At 36.6% G+C, this 20,005-nt stretch overlaps 1 protein-coding gene across 3 annotated transcripts in view; it reads right to left on the bottom strand.

The window, feature by feature from the left end:
- AQR (aquarius intron-binding spliceosomal factor) overlaps window positions 1-20,005 on the bottom strand; it is a 46,808-nt gene that overhangs the window by 8,529 nt on the left and 18,274 nt on the right. For 2 of the 3 annotated variants that reach the window (XM_021539313.4, XM_085580411.1), the window contains exons 18-30: window positions 18,902-19,069; window positions 18,303-18,472; window positions 14,468-14,709; window positions 12,862-13,005; window positions 12,297-12,366; window positions 11,231-11,341; window positions 9,028-9,137; window positions 7,656-7,791; window positions 5,810-6,019; window positions 4,882-5,019; window positions 3,968-4,039; window positions 2,363-2,550; window positions 626-797 (exon numbers count right to left, since the gene is read on the bottom strand). In XM_021539313.4, coding sequence (XP_021394988.1) covers window positions 626-797; window positions 2,363-2,550; window positions 3,968-4,039; window positions 4,882-5,019; window positions 5,810-6,019; window positions 7,656-7,791; window positions 9,028-9,137; window positions 11,231-11,341; window positions 12,297-12,366; window positions 12,862-13,005; window positions 14,468-14,709; window positions 18,303-18,472; window positions 18,902-19,069 — 1,931 coding nt within the window. The remainder of the gene's footprint in view (window positions 1-625; window positions 798-2,362; window positions 2,551-3,967; window positions 4,040-4,881; window positions 5,020-5,809; window positions 6,020-7,655; window positions 7,792-9,027; window positions 9,138-11,230; window positions 11,342-12,296; window positions 12,367-12,861; window positions 13,006-14,467; window positions 14,710-18,302; window positions 18,473-18,901; window positions 19,070-20,005) is intronic. The other variant, XM_077784064.2, reaches the window with a different exon arrangement.

Here is a 20,005-nt window from a genome sequence, read left to right as displayed (position 1 = left end):
TGTTATTTAAGAGAAATAGAGACTGTTGATGATGGCTTAATTTCAAAATTTAGTTGAGAGTTTGAACATTTAGTTGAGAAACTCCAAGATTAAGGCATTTTGGCAATTTACTTCATCCTCCATGTCTCTACAGCTCTTATGTATGCTTCTAGCAGTACTGTTTTATTCTTTAATGAATGGGCATTTTAGAATTCCTACCTATAGATCAAATCAACACAATGACTCTCCAAACTCAGGTATGAGCAACCAAGCAAACTTCAATTCTTTGTATTCAGGGGAAGTGCTACTACTAGTGTTTTTTTCACTATCATGGTACAGCTGAATTACAATGGACTTTAATTTGCCTTAGGTCAAAATTACATTTTGTAATGAATTATACCAAGTCTCATCCCTCCCATAACAAGGAGAAAACAAAGTCATTTACTGAGCAAAAGCCCCAACACAATGTTTTAATTTTCAACATTCAAAACTCATTAAAAGGAGGAAAAAAATCACACACGACTAAATTATCTGAGAACATGAATTGAATGTTAGTTTACTGTTTTTCCATAGTCTGTCTTCACTGCAGATTTAGATCTATTGGCCTATTGAGGTTAATGAATTACACATGTAGTACTTCCCTTACCTGATAGAAATAAGGATTGGGTTCAGACTCTCCTACACCATTGAAATCTTCCACATTTATAAGCTGGAAGTCATACAAAAAGCCAGCATTGGCTGTTCTGAACTCCGGCAGAAGCTGCACGTGAGGCAGGTTACCCAGGTTCTTGTAGCGCCAGTTGTAGAGGTTGCACAAACTGTTCAAAACCACAGACACACAGCACACAGAGTGAGCTAGAGCAGACTCTTTAACTCTTTTGAATGAGTTCAGATGCATATGAGATAAGGGCATCTGCAGGTTTTCAGTGAAAAGAATAATTTTGCTAGGCAGCCTGTACATACATAAATTAACACACTTGAACAATCTATCCAGCAATATTATTTTTAGGTTGTGATTCTGTTTTGGTCTCTTTCACTGAAAACTTCAGAGACCATATCGAGGTGGCACACTCAGGTTTAAGTCTGTTCCTCTTGATCAAACTACAAGTTTTGTGAGAATTCATGGGTAACAAAACTTAAGGAATATTAATCCTTCTTTGCAAAACAGAAGGAATAAGGAAAAACTTATTTTCTGCATTAACTGTGGTAAAGCTTCTTACAGTAAAAAGAAATTGATTTCCTTATTTATTTTGTGTATTTCCTAGCATTAACACAAGATATGAATGGAAACAAACAAAATCTACCTAATTCTGAATGATTCCTGATATTCATAAGATCAGTAATAATAACAAAATGTCTCATTCACAAATGCCTAACAATATCCAGACCAGAACAAGAAGCATACAGCTCATGGGAAAGCTACCTGTGATCGCAAAAGACAAAGCACAGGAAGCAATCTCTTAATCAAGAAATTACTTGCAAAGGGAAGGACTTCTGCTCTGTTATCCCTAAGAAGTTCAGTAAGATTTTGTAAAATAAACTTTATCTACCATCTTCAGATAAAATTTTCATTTCAAAAATCATACTGAACTGTCATACATAAGACTAGAAAATAATATTCTAGATTCCAAACATTTCCTACATGAAAAAATATAAGTTCTCCATATTGTTCACTACACTTTATGACTAAAAGAAAGACTTAGAACTAAACCTAGAGTAGCAAGATTTTATATGGAGTAATTTTCTCTTATTTCTCTTCTTAACATGACATCACAAATATGCAACTTACACAATCAATAAATCTGGTGCTTAAATTATCACAGTGAAATGAGAAATACATAGATAAAAAAGAAAAACTATTATACTACAGAGTTGCAGTATCTCCTTTACTATAAAAAAGGTTTTATGTTCTTGTGAGGACAACCTGCATGTGTCCAGTCTCTGGATGCATCTCTCCTGAAATACTAGAGAAAAGCACCTTTTACAGTCTTTAAGACAATTATTATATTCAACACAAAATATATCAGATTTTAATTTAACTTTGAATATAATAAATGTTAGTTGAGAAAAGAAGGCTTCTGTAAAGTCTCATTTGTAAAAATACCCTGAACACTTAAGATGATTAAGTACCTTTGAATATAATTTTCATTAAAGTATTCATGCAACAGCAGACTACTACTATATAAAAAAAAAATGAAGAAATTAATCTGATTGCATTTCAGAGATGTAAAATCTGCCTTCCTAGTCTAAGCTGAAATCAAAATTCCAGCTTTGCAAACTCCTGTCCTAACAATAAAAACCAGTTTCTGTAGCTACGAGTGCCCTTCTCTCATTTTGAACTTGTTACTTTCTGAGAAGCTTGACAAAGGATTTTCTGTCTTACCTTGCTCTTGCTCTTCCTTGTGCATCCAAGTCAACAGTTGGCACTCCAACACGAACAAACCGTGTGAAAAGAGACTGTTCCATGTTGGAGTACTTTTGAAAAGCCATGTTCTTAATGACTGGTGGCAACTGATGATGGTCACCAATCATAATCCACCGCTTCAAACGACTGAATCCATCCTGGGGGTTCTAGAATTGAACAATTACACTATTGCAACTATTACACTATCATCAAGGCACTCAAAACACACTAAGAGTCAGATTGTCTGCCTTTGTCTAAGCCCTTCAGCATTTGTTTTTAAGCTACACTGAACTTCAGTCTTTTTAAAGACTACTAGCTTTCATCCAATTAGAAAGTAGACTTGTAAATAAAATCTCTTTTCTTATAAAATAAGTACCTTCATCTACTAAAATTAGTAGAGAAATATCAGAAAAAAGATCATATTATATTGCTTTAAAGGCCAAAATCCCTGATTACTACACAGTAGTAGCAGTTACCCCAGAACTGTCCTCTGAACTTTATTTTTTTGATTCTGAGGTAGTAAATATGAAGCATCTGAAACAATTTTTAGTGTTCAGATATCTGAGGCAACACTGAATCTGCCTTTCAAGTGCCTCTGTAGTTCATGTTTACTTCTGTAATTCTCACATAGCCTCTTCTATGATCAGGATGTGTCCCTAATTCCCATCTTGGCTCTTGGACTGAATGCTCTTCACAATTAGCATCCTGGAGACTTCCAGCTCCCAGATCCTTATTACACACTCCTGTGATAATTCCCTTTCCCTATGGGAACACTATTTGAGACAGAACATAAAGTTCTTTCTCCTGCCACTTGAAGTGGAAGAGCTCTGAAGCTGTTTCTGATCAGATAGCAAGGAAAGAAAACTGAACTCTGGACTGTCTAATTCTTCAAGCCTGAAAATGTCTTAGTAAAAAAGTAAGAGGATGGAAATAATTTTTATTGGCAAGAATAAAAAAACACAAAAATCCAAAACTTTTTTTTTTTTTTTCCTTGAAAGCTTCAGCTTTGGAGATGACAAAGCATTCTATATAGTTGTTCTGTACATATCAGTCATTTTAATCTTGGACAAAGAGGCCCCCCAAAATTCTGTTTTTAAAAATTTCTCACTGAGAAATTGCAAGTGAAGAAATCAAGTACTGCTACTCTGGAAGACTAGATACTTAAGTTTTGTCAAAATTAAAACCCACTCAATTTTCAAGGACTATTTGGATGCCTCATATAAATAAAATCATGGAATATCCCCCAGAATATGCCTCTATGGTGAAATGGTCTACTCTAATTACACAAACTCTTCAGTTTCTGCATTTTTCACATATACCTATTTTCCCTCATCTGCCAGATGCATCTGGTTATTCAATGCTCATTTAAATGTTTGGAAAAAAAAGTAAGATGCTTACTACATTGAATAAAATAATTTCATAATTAAAAACCAAATCAGTCAAATCAGTATGAAAGGTCTTACTAGCAAATATCAGTTCTGGGTTACTTTCTGCACATGGTATTTTTCATTTTAATATTCAATAGTGTTCAAGAACACAGAGTCTTATTTATCTTGTTAAGATCTTTTATGTTTCAAGTCTAACCTGCAACAGAAGAGGTATAAACGTTTCAATCTCCAGAATCTGAGCAGACTCTTCCATTAAGATGTTGTCATACTGAGAAAAAAAAAAAATGTAAAGAAATATCTGTAAACATAGTAACACCAATGAATGCATTTATTCAGCCTACCAAAAGAAAGCATCTATACTCCTTCTGATTTTGCTGGGTGGGACAGTTAAAGTAGGATTTCACCTTACAGGCAAAATATCAGTATTACCAAATAGGTGAAGTCCTACTACATCATTGGCAGATCTCTCTCTACCAGTCAGGACTTACACTAGAAGGAATCCATGACTGAATTACATTACATGCTTCCTATATGCCATAACCACAAGAGAAAAGTCTTGTGCAGTGGAGCAAACTATTTTGGTATCTCTGCACCGAAACTGAAGAGGAGTGATCCAATACACTACATGATCGGTGAAAAATAATACTGGAAGAATTACTGGTGACCAGCTTTTGTCAGAAAAAATGACTGCACTAAATTAATAGTTATAGTTACCACTGCAGAGTAAAAATAAGCATTGCATCATAGTTATTTTTCCTCAAATTGTTAATTTTTTAGGTAAACAAAGCTAAATGTAAAGGCCATGTTTTTCTACCCAGCTCTGCCTCTATTTTATTAATCCTATCACTGCTGTTTATCATGTAATATGGCAAAGTAGACTTTTTTTTTAAAAAGTTTAAAAAATATTTACCATTTTTGTATATACAGTAACTTAAAAGTGATTTAATCTTTTACTTACAGAAGTTATATTTTTCCTTCAGGTAAAAAATGCAATTCTAAATAATCTAGCTGCTTAGATTTGGGGCAGAGATAAAGATTTGTATGGGGTGGGGAATAGGAGAGAACCAACACCAAAATCAAGTAGTACAGTAATGCTAGTATAATCATTACTTTGAATCCTAATTCAACCAGATCACGTCGTTTCAGAGCAGCATGAGTACAAGTCATGGCAATGATTTTTGCTTCTTTCACCAACAGGTATTTGGATCTATCCAGGCCACTGCGGAGAAGTTCAAATGCTCTGAATTCCTATGGCAGACAAAAGAAAAGTCTTGAAAGTCAGAATATGAAAAAATATCACTTATAAAATGACCACTCAAACTGTGTGGCCACCTTCTTGATATAATTGAACAAGAAATCTGTGACCTTATGTACTGTAAACAATCAAATCTGAATAATTTGTTGTGGTTTCCGGGTTTAGCATATTTTGAAAAACAATCTTGTAAAAACCTATGAAAGAACTCTTCCAACCTGTACGTACATATAAATTTGCAGACAAATATTCAAATAATCCTGAGGAACTCTCTCAGAATCCCCCAGAATTTTCTTTTACTGTATCTTCTTGTTTCCTACTTTACTGCATCATAACATGGCATCAAATTCAGTAGTAGAAAAATCATTACAGTTACTATAATCAAATGATACAAAAATCACCTTTACTCTAACTCTTAATAGCCTCTTAAACAATTCTGGCAAAACCAGAAGATAATCTCTTTTAGGTTATCTGATTAAAGGCAACTCACTGTAAACACAAAGACCCTGTGAGGATCAGAGAAGTAGTGAGAGGTGTGCCTCATCAGTGAAAATGGATGCAGAATGATTGCTTCCCACAATCCAACTAAAAGAGACCAGACCCTTGTCCCTATTGTGCAACATACCTATATTACTCAAAGGTGGAAATTCTCACCTTGCAAGGTAATGAAGTTGCCTAGATGAGTATATTTCTTCTAGGATGTAGGGAAAATGAAAATTTTGGAATTGTGTAGTGTTTCTACAGGATTAGCCAGATTCACTTGCCTTTAACAGTTATATATCTTACCTCAAGCTGAGTGAATATTTTCTTAATATGTCTAAAACACCCTTCAGCAATTTCCATATCTTCTTCATATGATTTGCCTTTGAAAACTGGTTGAGGAGCATTTGCAAAATACTGGTGAAAAGGAAAGAAACTGGAGACATCTGCAACATCTGGCGATTTTCCACCTTTAACTTTAACTTTACTGATATACTCCTCCCAGCGAGACATTACCTATGACAAAGCAAGATTTATATCATAAGGTTTTTGGGAATATACAGGCTTGCAGCATAGCGTTTAAAAAAATATCACAAAAGTAAGGTATGTCTTAGGTAGCATTTGACCTTGTGTCAGAATGACATTTTTGAAGTTGTGGAGGGTTGAGCTTGGCTGGCTGCCAGACTCCCACTCAGTTCCTCTCACTCCCTCTCTCCAACACAACAGTGGGTGAAAGTAAGAGAGAAAAGCTTATGGGTTGAGATAAAGATAGGGAGATTGCTTAGCAAGTAGCATCACAGACAAAACAGGGAAAATTAATTTCATTTACTGCAAATTAAAAACAGAGTAAGATGGTGAGCAACAAAGACAAAACCAAAACCATCTTCTCCACTCCCTCTTTGTTTGCAGGCTTAATTTCATTGTCAATTTTTGTACCTTGTCCTACCCTGAGCACTACAGAAATAATGGTTCAAGTTCATAACACCACATCTCTGCCACCCCTTCCTACTCACACTTCTTCCCTGCTCCAGCATGGGATTTCAACAGGCTGCCTCTTCCTTCAGGATATATCCACCTGTTCAGCATGGCAAACTCCATGGGCTGCAGTCGGTATCTGCTGTGCCACAGCCTCTCCACTGGCTGCAAGTGGGAAACCTGCTGTCTCCACAAGCTATGCTCCGATGCCTGGACCACCTCCTACCCCCTCACTTTCTTCTGACCTGGGTGTATGGGGTTGTTCCTCATACTGCCCTCTCTGCCCTCAGCTGCTGCTGGTTTTTGACCTCTTCTCAATGAGGTTTTCACAGAGACACCACCAGTGTCACTGTGGTTTCAGCTTTGGTCAGCAGTGGGTCTGCTGGAGCTGGCTGTGTCCTGCACAGGGCAGCCCCTGGCCTCTTCTCAGAGGTCATTCCTACAGCCAACTGCTACCAAAACCTTGCCACATAAACCCAATACAGAAGTAAACTTCTTTATTATCTCCACTTACACTACTTTGATTTAAATACCAAGTGGGATTCATTTAGGAGTAAACTGAACCAGATGACCTCTAGCACTGTTCCTTGCACTCTTCAACACCTAACGTCCATTTAATGTTAAGGTCCACACTAAAGATAGCCCAGAGTAACTTCTGTAAAAACATACACAGTAAGTGCATTCAGTCCTAAGTGCCCCTCTGTATGCCTCCTTATGCAACACTAATTGCAAATGTAGACCACGTCACTGAAAAATACATGGAGAAGAAATGAGGGACATAACATACAACATAAAATTTTGTACATTTGATTCCACACTGGTATTTAATGCTATAAAAGTCTCCTATCAGGACCATCAAGTAGCTCCTCTAATGCTTGTCCAAAATATAAAGCAGCCCACAGATTTTCCTATCTGAAAGAGGCTTCAGGTTAGAATCTTTGCTGGCATTCATGAAGGGCAGCAATGACTTGGTGAGTCAGCAGGCAGGATTTAAAACAATAACAACACAAGCAAGTCATGCTGCAATTTTAACTTTAGCTGTTACTGTATTGTGAATCACCAAGGAAAATGCCTTTTACTTTTACTCTCAACTCTGAAAAATTCATTGCAAGTTTTACAAAGTGTTTCGTAACATATTTAGGTCGTACAGTCTCTGCAAAAGTATTTCAGTCCTTACTTGGTATAAGAAAAAGTGGCCAGCTGTTTCACAAGTGTAAGATACATCTCCTGGGACTCCAAGACTCTCTTGTAATCGCCCAACTTCTCGTAGAAGTTCAAGTCTTCGAGCCAGCACATAATTAACTCTTCCATACCTACAAAAAGGATTACATAGAGCATAATTTTTATTAAACTCAAAATAGTATCTAAGTATCACAGTGAGGGATCACAAAAAACCCCATCACTCTGCCAAAATCTGTCACAACTACAACCTCGTTCCAAAACCTAAGAATCTGCTACATGCTATTTTTAGTAGTAGAGCCCTAACAATTCACAAAGACAAACTATCAAGAAATAAAGTTCTCACAGGAGTGCAGCCCACCTTCAAATATATTCTTCAACCTTTACCCCTCCCTCTTGAACTATCAGAGCCCATAGTGCTTGCACAAATATCCCACAGGTCTGGAGTTACCTTGAGAAAGTGTGAAAATAGAAAATGCAGTGTCTTAAAGAAAACTCTTTTTAATGGTGAACACTGCAGTTCAAGGAATATACTAAACTATGGATACTACTAAATAAATATCTGCTATGGCATCATTTCAGTAAGTTTCTGGTTATCAAGTTTCTGGAATAATTTGACTACGTCAAAGTACTCAATTTAAAATAAAAAAATCACAAGGTATTTATTTTGCTAAATACTGAACTATGTACATGTGGGTAGTTTCTAGTGACTATATATAATTTTTACTACAGCTTTTGAAGTCAAAGTATTGCTATGATAATCCAGTACTGGACAGTTCAGATATTTCCAGTGCACGACCATTACACCCCGCTTACATTTATGAATGTGTGTAATCCTACTGACGTCAACTGGACTAATGCACGACAAACATACAAATATTTAGAACGGGTTCTTAAATCTTTGTGCTGATACAGAGTTGATAGCTTTCCTTACACATTTATCTTCAAAATGTGTTATGAATGAACTACTTAACTTTGAGGTTAAGTAGTTTAAGAATAATTCAAATCAGAAAGTTTAATTTCATGCAAAAATCACCATGATAGTAGAAGTGATACCGTATTTGTACAAAAAACCTGTAACTCTAAGAATCTACCTTATTATTCTAATTTCTCTCACAGATTAATTGTATGAAATGTATAAGTGTAAAAAAAAAAATTATCTGTTATTAAAACAGTTGAGTTTGTGAACAAGCAAGGGACTGATTCTGCCTTTAGATGAGTGCACTCTGTGTTACTGGGATTCAATAATATGAGAAGGGTAAAACTTGTCCAACACAGCCCCTTCCCATGGGAGGTAAACTGGATTCAATAGAAACATCTTGCTGCCATGTTTATACAAGTGAGTTTATCATTAGCATCTCCTTTCTCACCTGCTGAAATCTTTCTCTGTCTCTAATTCCTCTTCTCCATGACCCAGACGCAGAAGGTGACGCTCATCAATGTCTAGAGCCATGATTTTTTCGAACAGCTGGTTTAAAGCCTAAAGATTGACAAGAACAGGAGAAAAGGTAGTTTTTAGAAGTTCAGAGGCTCTTACAGGGGAAATCTGAGGAATTATTGGTAAGTAAACCAGGAGATTATACCTATTTTACTATAAATGGAAGCCAAAAGAAACAAAAGTTAATTTTGTTTTAACAAAACGAAGTTAATATTGAAACTCTGAATCATGACAACATGGAAATTAGCCTACTAACATCCTTTTATTTGCATACTCTATACAACATTTACATTTAATTTTACAATTGTAAAATTTAATTCTATCACATAGTAAACTTAGTTGATAAAGCTATCAATTTACAAAACTGTCTCACAAACACCAATTTTTGTATGATGACATTAAATAATTTAACTTTTACTGCACATGAAAGAAGTACTGACTGTCAGGTACTGTGACTCTATCCCATCTTGAATAACTGAATTTTGCTTAACTAAACTTCTAGGTGTGCTACATCTTCTACCTTTAACTCTTCAGTTCTCGAGTGGCTTACTATCAACTAACTCCTTTATTTCAAAGGAGCAAGCTTGTAAGCACTAAATCATCAAGTTTTGAAAATAAGAATAAACACAAACAAGCTCCACTTGCAGCTGCAAGTCATGTAAACATCTTAAAGTGCAGCATCAAAGCATGGGTAATGTACTCTGCTGAGATACAGTTAATTTCCCAGGGCACAACTTCAAGTTAATGTCCTCATTATAGTCTTGTCTGGTAAGAAGAGTCTTCTATCTGCCTCAAAGTATTTCCTTCTTTTTCTCCTCAATGGACATGTTCTCAACCTTATCTTTAACCTGTCACACTCCTGCAACCCATTGCAGACTGGTCTGTATTATTCCAGGCTGTAACTCCTCACCAAAACAATACCCCTTCAACCATTCTTTGATCTTGCTTTGATGAAAAATTATGAATTATTTTCCAATGGTACATTCAGTTAAAGTAACTCATAACTGAGACTGGACAGGCTAACCAGGGAGACCACAAAACCAGCTGACCCTGGTTTCCAAACAAATCATTCCAAATCAGACACAAATTTCAGAGACTCACAGAATATGCTGAGTTGGAAGGGACCCACAAGAATCATCAAGTCCAACTCCTGGCCTTGCACAGGACACCCCAAGAGTCACACCCTGTGCCTGAGAGCAGTGTCCAAGTAATTCTTGAGCTCTGTCAGGCTGGTGCTATGACCACTCCCCTGGGGAACTTGCTCCAGTGCCCAAACACCCTCTGGGTGATGAACCTTTCCTTAATATCCAACCTAAACCTCCCCTGACACAACTTCAGGCCCTTCCTTCAGGTCCTGTCACTGTACACAACAGAAAAGAGATCAGGGATTGTCCCCCCTCTTCCCCTCATGAAGAAGTTGTAGATCACAATGAGGTCTTCCTTCAGTCTCCTCTTCTCCAGGCTGAACAGACCAAGTGACCTCAGCTGTTCCTATTACGGCTGCCCCTCAAGTTCCTGCAGTATCTTTATTGCTCTTATTTCAACACTCTTTAATAGCTTTATGTTTCTTGTATACTGTAATGCCCAAAACTGCACACAGAACTCAAAGTAAGGCTGCACCAGTGCAGAGTAAAGTGAGAAATTAAGAGGAAGACTCTTAAAAACTTACCATTATTCATTTTTTTTACTTTTATATATGCTTAAGAATTAGCAGTTGAGTTAAATTAGACTCCATCTCTTATGAATGGGAAGCAAATACTCATCTGAAGAGGCCTTCCCTTTGGAGCATGAAGCACAGACCAACCTGTGTCTGCCAAAGCTAATCAACAAAAACCTGCCATGCTTACAATGCATGTGCAACTTTAAGAACCAAGCAGAGTATTTTTCAAAATACTTTCTTATTTTTGACCTCCAACCAATTAAACACACTGAAAACTTCAGATAAATAGTTTAGAACTACATACCTGAAATTCAAAAATTTAATTTCACATTATCAAACTAGCAAAACTGCACACAAGTCGACTCAAGTTTCCATTGTTAGGAGACAAATGCAATTCCCAAATTACTGATCTCAATACCTACTGTTCTTCTATACTGAAATTACAGGAAAATTCCACATATGACTGACACTTTACCTGATTAGAGTGGGTAACTATTAAAGTTCGTTGTTCTGGGAAATTATGATAAAGGTTGGATATTATCTGGACTGCTACATCAGTTTTTCCAGTACCAGGTGGACCCACTACCTAAAATCAAACACACACAGAAATAAAACCAAACAAAAATCAATACACAATTTATCAGAATACTTCACAATAAAAAAAAAAGTAACTTGGCTGGGAAAGAGAAAACCCAGAACAACCTCAGAAGACACTGACATTACATACTGCTTCCCAGCACTGGTGAGCTTTCAGACCAAATACAACATATTATAAAAGACTTCTTCAGACTATTTTGGCAGATTCCTGACTAAAAGGAATATGGTTATCTAGCACAGGAAGTACTAATATGAAACCAGATGTCCCCAGAGAAAAAAGGTATTTTAGCCTTAGAACAGGTTAAATGGGGGAAACAGTGAAAAGAGAATCAAGACACACAACTGAAAAAGAATAAGGTGAAACAGACATAAAGAACAGGAAAAATTAAAAAAAAAAAAAAACAAAAAAACAGTTCATTCCTTCTATTTACTCCAAAATCTGCAACTGATGATACAGACATACAGAAGCAGTAAATGCTTTCATTGGGTCAATTCCACAAACACTCCAAAACTGACACCTCAGGCATTTTAAAGGTATGCAAGTATTATAAAGAAAGCATCTCAAAATAATCTGTTCAGAATTGAGAACCTCTGAACAGAAGCTTTCATAAGCATCTACACATAAAATTATTATGAAATCATTCTTGCTTTATTTAAAGACTATTCAACCAATGCAAAAGCAAATTCAGCTGCTGTGGAAAGCCTTCAGCCACTGAGACACAGGATATAGAGATGCGTTGCTGTATGATTTTGTGAGAATTGGAGCACATTGAACCTTTGAATGCTAACTTTTCAGATCCTTAAACTATTAACAGAAATTACCTCAGCAAGGCTATAGAAAGGGGCATTACTAGTATTTCCTCAGTGCACCTAAGACCAGAATTAAATAAATAAGAGTAGAGAATCCTTAAAAACATTCTTACCAAACTTAAAAACATTCTTACCATAGTTAGTCCAGGCTGCATTCCTGCACGGATGGCTTCAATCTGAGTATGGGTAAATTGAATAGTATTGCTGCAAAAACCAGATCAAGATCAGATAATTGACAGGTTTTGCCAACAATTTTGATAAAAGCAATTTTTTAACAAGTTTTATTTCAATTAACTGTTTATATATTTTCTGAACTACACACTTGCAAACTTTTGCACAAATTAAATCAGCATTACAACTATGTTTTTTATAGATACAACAGTCTCGAAATTTCTAAGCAAGACAGTACATCATGTTGTCCATGTGACAATGAACTCTTCCCATCTAACAGACTGTCTTTAGTTATTATTTGCAGAGAATGTTGTAAAATTATTTAGGTATTACTTTCCTAATATTCAAATTCCTGAGACAAAAGCCACTAGAAGACAGTATTTCTCACTGTTCTTCAAGGGACTTTTTTAACAGATAAGGGGCAATACAATATCTTGATTTAAATATAAAACAAACCAGTATCATTTCTGAAAATGAACTGCTATGCACATGTTATCATTTGAAAATAAGTTCCCATCCATTTTTTACCGTTTTGGTTGATTATATGGATATGGCCCCCTGTTTGGGATAACATGAGGCTCTACAATCAGTGTTTTATCTTCTTCAGGGTTTTCTTCACTTCCATCCTCTTTTCTTTTTGTTCCTTTACCTTCCTTCATTGGGAAAGTTATCCTGTAACACATAATTTAAGGTTACAGTTCAACGTGTTCACTATGACATAGATTGTCTCAGAAAGTTATAAAGATTTTTTTCTCACCATTAAGACAAACTTTCATACAACTGGGAAACTAGTGATGCAAATGACAAAGTTTTAAGGAGAATAAAGAAAAGAAATGAAAAATAAATTGATGAAGCTGACTATACAAGAAGTGTTTCAAAACACTGGAAAAGACAGGAATGGTGCTGAGAGTCAGCTGGAGACAAGAAGTGAAAATGGAAAAGACAGGAGAAAAGTTATCACAGAACATAAGCTTTGTCAGCGTTCCAAACTATTCCAATAGTGTGCAAACTATTCCAACAGATGAAGTTTTTATCCTCCCATTTCAATTTTTATAGCCTTCTGTATATATCAGCAAGCTTCTCTAATTCAGAAACAACTCACAGGTGAATGAATCCCAATGCCTATCCAAAATGCAGATACCTATAACAGTAATAATCTCTTATAGGAGAGATATAGCAGTAGGAAGAGCAACAGCTCCTCATAAAGAGCACTATCTCTCTTAATATAGGAACTGAAACTGAACAACAGGTCACTGAGGAAAACTGCATATGAGATCTTTTCCTGATACCTTCAGACTATTTTTATATCATAGTGCCTTCGCCACACAAATTCTCCACACAGTGTTTCCAAAAAAAGCTTGGGAGATTACCTCCCTGCTTTTCAAGATTCAATTTAGCCATGATAAAAGCTGACTGGTGCAAGGGAAAGGCATCTTTTTCCCTCCACAGATTTATTTCTTCACAAGGAAAAGATGTAGTTTCATCAGCTGAAGGAAATGTTCTCCAGTACTACGTGAAACTCAATTGCCAAAATTGAAGGACGTGCACCAAGGTGGGACAGAATGGTCAAGTTTAAAAATGCTGGACAATAGCATCACTGAAACAAAAGGAGTAAATCTCATTTAGCTGCCACTGACATCCTATTTCAGAAATAATTTCTAAAAATAAGCATTATGGGATTTCAGACTTAATCCTTTGTGTTGATTGAATGGTGTCTCTAAAAGCTCAAATTTGAACTGATGTTGAAATTGCTGTTCATAGCTTGTTTTAATGAGACATGTAAGGAAACTATCTAATTAAAATTCTCTAGCCTGATCTTGAGGAGGCTAGATACCATAATACAGAAGAGTATTATGTGTCTTGATTCTATCTAATGCTTTTGTTTTTTGCATGTATTCTGTAGATTGATCTAGAAGCAATGCTCTGATGCATTTTTGTACAGAATAGAACAGAAGCTGGTCCTGGGTCTAGGCGTTGTACAGTTAACTCTACCATGTAACTATCTAAATCCTAACATATCTCTATCTTCTTTTAAAAGAAAAAGCATCTCCCTTCAACTCCTGAACCTAACTCCACTTTAAAACAGGTTTCAGCAAGAATATCAGACCAGAAGTACTTGAAATATTGAGATCACCTGAAGGGGGGTACATGCAGATCTGGATTGTCAACAGTAACTTTAACATTGTACTCAGGAAAGCTAGCTTTTAAATGATCAATGGACAGGAACGTGTCATTAAAATCCAGAGTTGAAATCTGATTGGGCATTTTTGAGTAGTGTGCACTACTTGGGTCTCCATATCCAAGAATGATGTCATGCAGCCAGTCAGGAACCACACAATCTGTGTTCATCAGATTCCTAATAGTCTCCAGAAGAGCCTGTAAATAAGAAAAAACAGAAAAAAAAGGATTGAAGAAACTGACTTCTTACAAAGTAAAAATAATACTGAAGATCAATCAAATCTGTTGTAAGATGACAGAATATAACTCTTTAATTGACAGCATTTGGTTAGATTGAGTTAATATATTGACTGTACATATGCAACAAAACACCAGTATCAAAGCACAGAATTCTTAAGCTAAGAGCTAGTAAAGATGACCATAATCATCAGTAAAGTCTTCATCCCAGAACACTCACAGCAAGGGAAAAACACATAAAAGATCCTCATGTAGTTTAAGGTTTCCTCTTACATGCCTATAAATTTCACCCCTGCAGTCAGTTTAGGCTTCCCTTCAAGCATTTCTTCTTCACCCACAAATTAATCTAATAATTTGTGGTTATGTAAGCTTTCTCTCCTTTCCCCTCTTGTGAAAACACCAATGCTCCAGACCCCAGATTTGCATAGAAGGTGTGCTTTTTAACTAAGAGGAAGCTGAATTTTAACCTTCCCGTTAAAAGGGCTACTTTAGTGGCAAGTCTTGAAGAACCATCTCACTTGAAACTTGGCAATTGGTCACCATGTATCTGCTTCTCACCAGCAGCAGGGAACACAGGATACCAGACCTGCACTGGTTTCCAGATCCTCAGACTTCCCATGCCACCAAACATGGACACAAATTAATGGCAAACACAGTGCATCAGTTCTCACACCAGAATATAATACAGAACCTCCAAATGCCAATCTTGTAAAAAACAATCACTCAAATCTAAGTACAGAACTTTATTCTGCGAGTCTACATTTATATACCCATCCCCAAAGGGTAGGATTTTCTTTTTCTTGCTTGTGTAGTATCATTCAAAGAGCCAAGTAATGTGATCACCATCCCTGCTTAGTCAACCTCTATTAAGGTCCTGATTCTTCCCCACTACTCAGCATGGGTGAGACCACATCTGGAGTGCTGTGTCCAGTGCTGGGCTCCTCAGGACAAGAGACAGACATACTGACTGGAATGAGTCCAGCAAAAAAGCCACTAAGATGATTAAGGGATTGGAAAATCTGTTGTTTGAGATGCTGAGAGAGCTGGGATTGTTTAGCCTCAAGAATACAAAACTCAAGAATTCTCATTGGAGAATTCGACTGATTTGTATAAAAAAACGTAATGAGAGGAAGTAAGGTCAATGGAATGAGAGTCACTCAGTAGTGCCCTGTGAAAGGACAAGGAGCAATGGACATGAATTGAGATATGGGAAATTCCACCTAAATACACCAAAATATTTTTACTCTAGAAGTAATGCAACTCTGGAACAGTCTAGACTGGTTATGTAGTCTCCATCACTGGACATACCCAATTCCAACTGCATAGTCACAAGATCTTGAGCAACTTGCTCTATCAGACTCTGCTTTAAACAGATCTTGGACTAAATCTCCAAAGGTCCCTCTAACCTCAACTGTTCTCTGAATATGTTTCTTTCAATCACAATCATGCTGTGGCTTCTGTGACAGACCTGTAAAGCTACAAAGTTGAAGGCAGCTTAGCACTTCTGAAGCCTGAATTACTTCAAAGATATATGGATGGACATGTCCCATATTTACTAAGAATTTTTGTATTTTTGTTGTAAATGTATAACAAGTACTTCTGGCCTAAACATATATTAAGCACAGCATAATATGTTTGTGCTAAGAAAAGCACAAAGAAATCAGACCATGTCACATTTTCAGGTAATATTTCTAAACCTAGTGATCAGTTTCTATGAGGAAGCAAGAAATATGTTCCTAACAGCAAATGTTGTGCTTCTACATCACAAAATCTTTGCTTCAGCTTTTCAAAAAGTAATTACTATGCATGTAAAAACAGTAAAGATTTATTCTTTTAAGAACTAACACTGCTGATCAACTGTAGTGACACAGTGGTGTCACCTCCAGCACACATACTGTATTTGCACTTTCTCTGCTGTCTCATCTGCTTAATTTACAAGGACTGCACAAGAGTTCTCTTGTCTTCTCTCCTACAAGCTCAGCTTTAAACTTCAAGCTGCCTTCCATCTGCTGCTACACTGTCTACACTAATCACAGCATTGTCTTGATTTCTCCAGTTGAAGTTAGAAAGGTTTGCAAATGGCATGGAATGCATGCACCTAAACTGGCAGCAATGTGATAAATGTGGAAATACCTTAGATTGTCTTGAAAAATGAATGTACGAGACTTTCATAAACGCCAGCATAAAATGGCTTGCATTGGGGTTTACCTGTAAATTACTGCTCCAAGAAGAGTTGAAATGATGGCATCACAATGGTCTATGCAGGCTGCAAGCTACTGCTTCACACCAAAGGTATTTTTCTAGATACCTCTAGACTTAAAAAAAGTCCAAGTCTTCCTGCCTACCTCTTTATCCATTTACACAGAACTTGCAACATGATCCCCCAAAATGAACATCACTTCAATTATGCAGCGCATGATTTTAAGGCACCAAAAGAAATGCAGTTTTTCATTCATGTTGCATTTTCATAATGGAATACTCAAGAAATATTAATGATTCAGAGGTCTAAAAGGCAAAGAAACTGAGTAAGAAATATTTTTAGGTCTTCAAGCAGACCAAGTTTCACAGAGCCCTGTTCAACTTGACCTTGAAAATTTCCAGGGATGGGGCACCTACCACCTCTCTGGGCAACCTGTTCCAGCATTTCACCACCCCACCATGAAATATTTTTCTTATATCTGGTCTGCATCTACCGTCTTTTAAACATTACCCCTTGTACTACCACTATTAGAAAGTTTGTCCTCATCTTTCTTAAAAGCCCCCTTCCTGAATGGGTACAGTCAGATCCCCGTGAAACCTTCTCTTCTCCAGGCTACACAACTCCAACTCTCTCAGGCTTTCCCCACAGGAGAGGTACTTCATTCCTCTGATCATCTCCTTCATTCCCCTGGACTTACTCCAACAGGTCCTTCTTGTGTAGGGGAGCCCAGAGCTGGATGTAGCACTCCAGGTGATGTCTTACCAGAGCAGAGAAAAAGAAGCACTTCCTGCAACCTTTTGGCCACTCTGCTTTTGATGCAAACCAGGATGCAGCTGGATTTCTGGACTGTGAGTACACACTGTTGCCTCATATCAAGGTTATCATCCAGTAGTACCTCCAAGTTCTTCCCAGCAGAGCTACTCTCGATCTGACACAGTCCAATGCCCAGTAGGAAACTGATCCAGTGACGCTCCCAAAAGCAGACATCTGATTTTCACATTTTGACTTTTTTACTTCTTTTCTTACAGTTCACTATTACATTAGATAACAAAAACATTGCACATACACACTTAACCCAAAAGTCCAAGTATGAAGGCTTCCTGTTAGAAGACTGAAATTATAAACTAACATTTTCTTATATACTTAAGCAAAGTAGCAGTGTTCTGATTTTTAGTGTAAGAGTTATCTGCAGGGGAAAGTGATCACCAACTGATATACTCCAGCTCCCTATAGGAAAAGCCTAACCTTTGCCACCTAAAAAGCCTAACTATATGCATCTAAAATAAAAAAGTCTCAGTACTGACAGCATATTCAGACAAACCCTTACCTAAAAGCCAAGGAGCAAGTATCCTACCTTGAAATTGTTTTCTTTTGGTTTTCTTCTCATTATTATATTAAATGTCTCATAAACATCTTCTGCTCCATTTTGGATTGTATTGGTCATGTCCTGCTGATACTGGTTTGGGTCCAGAAATACTCTGTACGTTCTGCAATCACCTTTAAGTCTTGGTTTCGGTTCAGGTCCTGCCCATAATGAAACAGCAAGATCAGAATTTGACTCAGTGCTAAAAGGAAATTATCGTTCAAATAAGTGGTCCATAATTGTTCCTCAAATGAAAGTCAGACAAATTCATATGATGAAACCCATTTCTGCATAGCAATAGAAACATTTCATTGCATTATTCTAATAGTTTTTGAATAGAATCTATTTTCATCCTTAACCCAGCATACTGGATTTATTTAATTAATGTAGCTACATCAGACTTTACCAGAGGAAACTAGTTAAACTTTCTCAGGCTGCTTATGGAATTAGTTTGGTTTTTTCCATGTATGTATGTAACTAATTCGATGAACATTCTTTATAAGAGAGACAAATTATCCATTAGGCTGTTAAAGATAAAAAATAGAGACAGAAAAAAAAAGATAAATTGAACAAGTTTTGGTATATCATACCTTCTTCAATAACACGCCCTTTCTCGTCCAACATGCCCTGAATTTCACAGCCTCTGACATAGACCAGGCCAGTCTGCTCAACGAAAGGCTGTCTCCTGTCAAACTTGGTGCCGTAAGGCTGCATGGGGCGCACCGTAATCAGGAAGCAGACATCGTGCTTGCGCAGACCTGAGCCCCAAAAGGAACAGTCAGTGACATGATTGAACGGCATTGGCCTCATCAAGTCCTTAACATATATATAAAAGAATGCACTGAAATTTATTTTAAATAAAATCCCGCCTGTATATATTTTGTTTTGCTTCAAAATATGCCTTGAACTTAGAGAATACAAAACCATAGGCCACTGTGATATAATAGATATAAAAAGTAGAAGTTGAATGCTTTTTTGGTAAGAACAAACATTATTTCAAGATTATTCCTCTCCCAATCTTACTCCAGTTATTTTTACCGAGTTATTTTCAATCATTCCTATAGAAGTGTGTCATTAATCTCTTATTGTCATTGCTTCCCTCTGGACAAACCTCCAATTCCTTTTTGTCTTTTTTTTACAAGTTAAATGCAGTGCCTAGAACTGGGCACAAAATGCTAAACCAAGTTACTTTAATTATCTATTTAATAGAGTAGAAGGTCACTTAACTAAGTTACCGGTCACTTAACTAAGTTACCTGTTTACTCTTGCATTCCAGTTTATAAATTCCAATATAACTTGAGATTTTGTCTTTTTCCCTCAGTATTAACACAATGTTGGGGAGTCACATTCACTTGTGAGCAATGATGACCTCTGATCTTTCCATTCTGCAGAGGCTGTTATAGATATCATTGTAAGTTATTCCCCCAACATGTATTTGTACAGTGACTTGTTCTTGCTTAATAATCATCCCTGCTGAACTACATCCTACTTTTAAAATGCTGCTTCTCCAATTCACTAACATAATTCTGAACACTGTATTTTCTCACCAGTACACCTCCAGAGTCTCAGAGATCTAAGACACCTTCAAAGTTCAGAAAACATGCTCTATTTTTCATGAGACAAATAATTCCTCATTAAGCACCAGATACTATTCAACAGAAGGAAATTTGATCAAGATCCTCTTACATCAGGCA

The sequence above is a fragment of the Lonchura striata genome, chromosome 5 (genome assembly GCF_050655825.1).
Source record: "Lonchura striata isolate lonStrDom1 chromosome 5, ASM5065582v1, whole genome shotgun sequence".
In the NCBI taxonomy this organism is placed as follows: domain Eukaryota; kingdom Metazoa; phylum Chordata; class Aves; order Passeriformes; family Estrildidae; genus Lonchura; species Lonchura striata.
The sequence above is the reverse complement of the archived record's forward strand: the minus strand, read 5'-3'. Positions and strand labels throughout refer to the sequence as shown.